Genomic DNA, 7,471 nt, shown 5'->3' on the forward strand with positions numbered 1-7,471 from the left:
TGTCTGGGGGACCGAGACTTCAAAAAACAAGTAAAGAAAATCACAATAAAAAGGAAAGGCAAAGGGCCCAAACCAAAAATCCCTAAAACCAAAGATTTTACCCTATCTTCCTCTCCCTCTCTTCAGCCACGGTATCCTGTCTCTCTGGGTAGCAGGGTTCTAATTCGGTAAGTCTCATTCATACTTCTCTTTTACATGCTAAAGTGGTGCTGTAAATTTTAATAAACTTTTGTAAGTTTTAGCTGTTCCTTAAATAAGGGTCCTAAAAATTGGCTGATTTTGCACTTCGCCCCATATAAAACCACAACGCTTTCTTCGGGCTCGCTTTGAGGCTCCCGCGGCTCGCCCCGGGCGGGACACTATTTAGTTGGCGCCTAACGCACATAGCTCGGGAATAGTTGGCGCAAATCATGCTCAAATTCCCTAACTAGCACTGTTGACACTCAAGATTCTTTAACAAATGAATGAAATATGAAGATTGAGAGCAACTCAAAATAATGAGCCATAGTATTGCATATTCATTCACTAATTGAGAACGCTTGACGCCCCGGAATAGCCTTGCTTTCGCATTCCCCTCCTTCCTTAGATCAGGTTAGCACTTATGCTGCTTCACGCAACTATATTCAATCAATTGAGTAGAGAGGGCAATTGAATCAGTCATCATCCTTCGCTCTTGTGCTAAAGGCTCTCTTACCACAGGTCGCCATTCCATCTTTTTTCGAAAGGGTAGATGCTTTTCTCCTCGATTCATCGAGATTTCAAGTTGTTCCACTGTTACTTGAGCCGAGAATCTATCGGAAACAACCTCTGTAAGGTAGGGTTAAGGTTACACATTGCCCTTCCATTTATGGGAATACACTGGGTTCGTTGTTGTTGTTGTTGAGAACGCCGGAGAGTAAATATCATTTGAAGAGCTAAAATTTATATCTTCACTTACTATATGTATTTATATTTATTACTTTAATTTATTAGACTCAAAATTTGTCTCATGTCATTTTAATTGTGCATGATGGCAGCAGCTTTTGCATTTGGGTACTGTACTGTTCTGCTCTGTAATTAAGAATCATCATGACCCAAGGTATATATGATTCTGCGTTTTTTTTCTTTTTGGATTTTAACTTTTATGCCTAAGACTAATTCAACTTCTTCTAATAGATAGTAAAAGAACTTCTGTTGAGGGGAATAGAGAAGATAGAATCAGCGCTCTGCCAAGAGATGTTATAGATGGTATTCTTGAGCTCCTGCCTGTAGAAGAAGCGGCAAGAACTAGTATTTTGTCCAAAGAATGGCGATATATTTGGGCCACGCTTCCATATCTGGTGCTCGATAAGAATTTTTGCCTTAAGTTAACAAAAAAGTCTGCTTTCAACTTGATAGACACAATAGATAAGATTCTGTTACAGCATACTGGAGACATAGTGAAGTTTATCCTTGATGTTTCAATGACATTTTTATCTCCTTATCCAGATATTGATAGATGGATGCTCTATGTTACCAGAAATGGCGTCAAGGAGCTAACTCTTAACATGTCAAATAATACTACTTATAAACTGCCTTTTTATATATTTAATTGTCCAACACTAACACGTTTGAAACTCTTCAACTGTGTCTTCAAACCACCAACCTCTTTTCTAGGCTTTCCCAATCTTATAACACTCTATCTGTCAAAAGTAACCTTTGTGCTAGCCTCAGAGTTTTTTGTTATCAAGGCCCCCCTTTTTACCAATTTGACGTTGAAGTACTGTGATGGCATTCAACACCTGAAAATTGTTTCATCGCAGTTGTTGTCCTTGATTGTTTGTGAGAGTCACTATCTTGAGCTAAATTGCTTTACAAACTGCAAAAAGTTGAAACGGTTAGGACTTGTAGGCAAAGTGGTTGATAGTGTGAAATATGTTGAGAGATCAACTCTGGAACAGCTTCTTCTTCGCTTGCCTTCACTTGAGGTACTTCAATTGGATTCGTATTTCCTTGAGGTAAGAAACAAACATTTTTTGGCTTGGATATATTAAAATAAGAATCATATACACGTGATTCTAATTATTGTATTTGCTCCAAAGCTTTTGAGTGCAAACACAGTTCCTAAGGGGCTTCCTTTTACACTCGACTGTGTGCGGAAGCTAACGTTAAGTGTAGACTTTGGCAAATTGGGTCAGACTTCTTGTGCTCTACAACTAATTGATTGTTTCCCCAATTTGAGTAACCTTGAGATTCGGATAAGAAAGGTACATATGGTTATGTGTATATATACATATGAGAAGCTAAACTGACTTGGTATTTATTTTTACTATCAGGCCATTACTACTAGCAACAACGCTGATGCAGTTTTAAAATATGTAGACACACCAGTATGCTTGGACCGACCGTTAAACAAGCTCAAACATGCGGTCATACGTTCGTTTATGGGTTCAAAAGAGGAACTGCTTTTCATAAAGCTATTGTTTGCTCGCACTCCATCTTTGGTAAGGATGAACATTAAGCAAAATAGAGCCTTTGATTCCACAGAAGAAAGAAATATCACGACAGAATTAATGCGTTTTCCGAGAGCATCTCCCAAGGCTGAGCTTTTTTATTTTCCATGTGTGTCTTAAATAGTACCACTACCAGCTGACAGTAAGGTAAGATATTTGGACCCCTTTCTTTCCTGAAGTATTGTCACATGTGCAAGAAATTATTAAAACAATATATCTACCCCCACATTTTCAAATTCCAAATAGTTTATAATAGTCGTGCCCTCGTGCTTTGCTCATTACTTTAAGATTTTTAGTTGGATATTTTAAGTCTTCTACTGTAGTAGTTTAGTAATTCATGCTTTTGCTTTGATTACAAAGATTCACTATTGCTATAGCCAAATTGAATATATTTATATTTTTATGTAGAGGTTTGTTTTCAATTGCTATGTCATCACTGTGTTACGGAGGCTGGCTTTACAATGCTGTAGCAAACCAGTAGAACTTGTGTAATATTGCCCATGAATTGCATATAAAGATTCCTGGGTTTTGGGCTACTTTTGCAAAGCAGATTCACAATTAAAAGCTTCAAAGAATAAATCTTTGGCCAAGTTATTTAACGCCATCAGTAGGTTAAACTAATTCTATGATTTACTATAATGCACTAGTTCTTTAGCTAAAATAAACATATATACATTCATGTATCACTGGACAAAAGGGTGTACTCTGAATACACGGATATGTTAAATTTCGAAGCTTTTAAGTTGATTCTACTAAATCAGTGTCCACCTGCGTGGCACAAGGACACATATTTGATTAAAGCTAACACATTTCTTATATTCTTTGTTAGCACAAAAACATTCAAGTGTTTAATTAATGGATGGTCTTATCAGTGTTACTTGAAGATATAGATTTTCTGTTTCATTTTGATAGTTGATTGATCTACTCTGTAATTACCTACTCTCAGACAAAAGGGGTATGCTGCTAGTTTTATGTCTGATGGAGCAAGCAAAAAATGAAGACGACATAAAAAATAACCTATTGTTCAATTTTCTATAGGTGATTACCAGGTTTAAAGCATGTATGAAAAACTTTCTTTCACCACTTCTTGACCATAAAGAGGTAGCGGACGCAACCTTTTAGGTAGGAATTTTCTACTTCTAAGTACATTTAATCAACTTATAAGGATTGGACTCCTTACTCTTCTTGATGATATTTAGGATGGACGCTTTAGCCATGCAGTTTACTTTCTTATTGACAGTACGGAATCCACTTTATGTTCATTCAAATGATGAAATGCTTTGTGTAATTTTCTCTTTTGAACGCAGTAAAAGTACAGACACAAAAATGAACTCTGATAGACTATGTTTAAGATATGTAGCATCTATGCCTACTTACCGCTGCAAGTTTGCTTGGTCTTACATGATATCAACTTCTTTGGAACCTTGCAGGATCTCCAGGATTGGATTCCTTACTCTTCTCGATGAGATGTATCATATATTTTGAGGGCATCTGCGTTCTTATTATGGGAAAACATTTAGGAAAATGCTTCAGTGCTGGCTTCTAGGGAAAAAGACAGCCAAGTATGTATAGCTTATAAAAATTAAGAGATTTTTTCTATGTTTGATACAAATAGAACTTCCCTTTGATTTGGATTTGCCTTTTGGTGCTGCTTTTCTGCTTTTTGGTAAACAGAACTTATCTATCACGTTGACTTAGTAAGATTTGAGAGTTCATGTTGTCAAATGTAAATGCTACTTCTAATATCTAAGTGGAGTCAACTTACTGGCTATCTTTTATTTTCGTGGAACAAGAGAAATTAAATCATTCTAGACATAGGTTGTCTTTCATTAAATTAACACTGGTTATCCACCGTGTTTCGAAGCTAGAGTACTAAATTTCTCTAGAGTGCAAGTGAGGATTCATGTAGCCGATCCGAATTGTACTAAGTCTTAGGACCCGTTTGGCCATAGATTTTGCCAAAATAAATTTGGGTTTTATTTGGCAAACACATGTTTGACCATAGATTTTGCCTACATTTTGGCAAAATTCCAAATCCCAAAACCAGCTCGGGCCAAAATATGCCCCAAACTTTTCTATTTTATAAAAGAGTCCACCATTTATTATTTTATAACAATGTTGCTTCGTCTTCTCGGTCACTTGATAGTGTATCATGTAGTTCATTATAAAAATGATAATTTTGTATCAAATTTATTTATGTTCAGGACTCTGGTTTGCGATAACATAATGAATGTTATTGATAATGGTATTGTTGGGTATTTGTGATAGTTTTTAGAACTTGTGGGTATAAGTCACGTTTCATGTTTTCCAAAATAAATTTGGGAAATATGTTTTGAAAACTGATGTCCAAACACATTTTCATCTTCAAACCAAACTTCACCAAATTCAGAATTTTTAGAACAAATTTGGGAATCTATGGCCAAACGCTAGCTTAGTGTTGTTCTACATCTTTTTATTTCAAATCTGACCATTCTCAAAAATATAGAGATTCAGTGGCACTGGAATCATTTTTTTTTTTTTTGGGTTGAAGAGGTAAGTATTATTGATGTTAAAAGTCAGCACTAAGAAAGTAAACCCTGACTAACTATACAAATGATTGTATAAAGTGTAGCAGGGCATTGGCTTCTTCAACTAAATCCAATTTACACCAAAAGGAAACCATAAAACATACAGTCAGATAAGATTTTCCAGATAGAGCTCCTTGTCTTTTAAAGCATCTTTTATTTCTTTCTTTCCAGAAGAGAGCGTTGGCGTAACTGGTAAAGTTGTTGCCATGGTCACGAGTTCGAGCCGTGGAAACAGCCTCTTGTAGAAATGGGTAAGACTGCGTACAATATACCTTTGTGGTCCGGCCCTTCCCCGGATCCCGCGCATAGCGGGGAGCTTTGTGCACCAGGCTGCCTTATTTCTTTCTTTCCAAATCCACCACCAGATGGCAGCAGTTACAGTGTTCTAGGTCTTCTTTAAATGTTTAGATAGCCCCTTTCTATTCAAGCAAAGAAGTAATTCCATTGTTGATCTTGGCAAGAGCCACTTCATCTCCCATTGTGATGTGATTGACAACATCACAAGTGATTCTGTACAAGTGTAATGTTGAACTTGGAAGCTCTTCATCCCAATTTTCAAGCACCTCTGAGATAGTAGCATGATAAAATCTCTCATGAGACGTAATATGAAAGACATGAGAAGGAATTGAAATGAGTCTGTTGGACCTTTCCGTCTTCTATGTACAAGTAGGGATTCTGGATCATTGGATTGTATATACCAAAGTCCTTCTCGAATGGTAAAGAAAATTGAATGCCTAAATAGGGTAAAGAAGAAGAATAGTATTAATTACATTAGGGGGAATATGGATAAATTTTAATGGTTATGTATTTGGACCCCTTTCTTTCCTAAAATATGCTGTAACATGTTGGGTTTTTAAGTTGGATGCTTAAAGTCTTCTACAGTAGCAGTTTAGTAACCAAAGATTCAAAATAGCTATCACCAAATTGAATCTGTTTTCAGTTTCATGTAGAGGTTTGTTTTCTTTTGCTATGTCATGACTACCCACGGCTTTACAATTACGTAGCAAACCAATAGAACTCGAGTAATATTGCCCATGAATTCCAGTGAAGATTTTGGTCTGGACCAATTTTTGCAAAGCAGATCAAGATTTGTTAAAAGCTGCGAGCTATAAATCTTTGCTCAAGTTATTTAACACCATCCTTAGGTGTACTCTATGTGCTGGTTCTTTATCTAAAATTTGATGATGTTATGGCAGGAGGAGAAAGAAAATTATCAGAGGAAGATCGACTATTATTTTAGAAGACTCGAGTGGAAACAATCGCTAGAAGTGGAAATGGAACAATTATGTAATTATGGCCAATATTTTGGTTAGTGGAGTACATCTCACATAAGCATAAGTCTATTTGCAAACTAGACTTTGTTGGCAATATTCTTTGGGACCCAAAAATATTGCATTGTGGTGGATATCATTTGCATAAGTTGTATCTTTTCTTTTACAACTAAGAGGCCAAGGCTTTTTGCCTATAAAAAGAAAAGGCTATTAGGTCATTTTAAACACTCCAATTAAAGAGTTTTTCACTCGTCTTTCTTTCTCCTCTATTTATTAAGAATAATTTGTAAGAGAGTTGAGTGTTGGGAAACACTTGTATGAACTCTTTCTTTGGAGTGATCTTATGAGGTTATTCTCTTAGGCTATTTGGAATTAATTAGAGTATTTACTTTAATTTTATACTCTCTTTTGTACTCTTGCTGGTATAGTGAAATTGCTCCTTTCCGCTTGTGAACGCATGTCACACTGATCGAACCACTTTAAATTGGTGTCTTCTTTATCTGCTTTAATTGTCGTTATTATCATTTTGCATTGTCTTTGTTATAGTCATTATAACGTTATTTGACTAAATTCTACACTACTCGATTTTCCGATCCTAACAAATTGGTATCAAAGCCGAATCTAATCGGGTTAGTTTCAGTAGCTAATATGATTTTAACAAAGACTTATGTTGAGAAATTTGATCGAAGTACAAACTTCGGAATGTGGCAATTAAAGATGGAAGCTATCCTAATTCAGGATGGCTTAGATTTGGCGTTGCAAGGAAAAAAGAAGAAGTCGAATAAAATGATGGACGAGGAGTTTGCCGTCATAGACAAAAAGACAAAAACAGGTATCATTTTAAATCTCTCAAATGAGGTTTTACGTGAAATTTCTGTAGAAACCACAGCCAAAGACATGTGGGAAAAATTGAAAACCTTATATATGAAGAGGACGGTGGAAAATAGACTTTACATGAACCAAAAGCTTTATACAATTCGTATGGGTGAAGGTACCTCTATTCTCTCTCATCTTGACACCTTTGATTCTATTCTTATGGATTTGAGTAATATAGATGCTGAAATTAAATATGAGGATTAAGTTGTGTTACTGCTTTGTTATCTACCCCCATCGTTTAAGCATATAAGAGATATTATGTTTTATGCAAATGATAATATCTCTT

The 7,471-nt window shown here is 35.8% G+C and overlaps 1 protein-coding gene across 9 annotated transcripts; it reads left to right on the forward strand.

Annotated features, from left to right (window-relative positions):
• Positions 1-6,674, forward strand: LOC104089884 (F-box/FBD/LRR-repeat protein At1g13570-like). 9 transcript variants are annotated; one of them, XR_011415357.1, is made up of 8 exons: positions 174-591; positions 700-895; positions 1,017-1,078; positions 1,468-1,976; positions 2,061-2,225; positions 2,295-2,618; positions 3,902-4,033; positions 6,235-6,674. XR_011415357.1 is itself a non-coding variant. In XM_070199729.1 (7 exons), the coding sequence occupies exons 3-6, from the start codon at positions 1,069-1,071 to the stop codon at positions 2,589-2,591; spliced, it is 1,293 nt and encodes a 430-aa protein (XP_070055830.1). In that variant the 5' UTR covers positions 174-591; positions 700-895; positions 1,017-1,068; the 3' UTR covers positions 2,592-2,618; positions 3,902-4,242. The 9 variants fall into 9 exon arrangements, 1 of the variants encoding a protein (XP_070055830.1); XR_011415358.1 differs by having other exon boundaries at positions 700-825; positions 1,020-1,078; XR_011415353.1 differs by having other exon boundaries at positions 700-814; positions 1,156-1,976.
• The last annotated feature ends 797 nt before the right edge of the window (positions 6,675-7,471 follow it).

The sequence above is a fragment of the Nicotiana tomentosiformis genome, chromosome 4, assembly GCF_000390325.3.
Source record: "Nicotiana tomentosiformis chromosome 4, ASM39032v3, whole genome shotgun sequence".
Classification (NCBI taxonomy): Eukaryota; Viridiplantae; Streptophyta; class Magnoliopsida; order Solanales; family Solanaceae; genus Nicotiana; species Nicotiana tomentosiformis.

What these genes read in the sequence shown, in the direction of transcription:
- LOC104089884 (XM_070199729.1), top strand. An exon ending in TGGATTCGTATTTCCTTGAG is followed by an intron (nt 1,977 to 2,060) that starts GTAAGAAACAAA and finishes TTTGCTCCAAAG; the next exon opens with CTTTTGAGTGCAAACACAGT. An exon ending in TTGAGATTCGGATAAGAAAG is followed by an intron (nt 2,226 to 2,294) that starts GTACATATGGTT and finishes TTTTACTATCAG; the next exon opens with GCCATTACTACTAGCAACAA.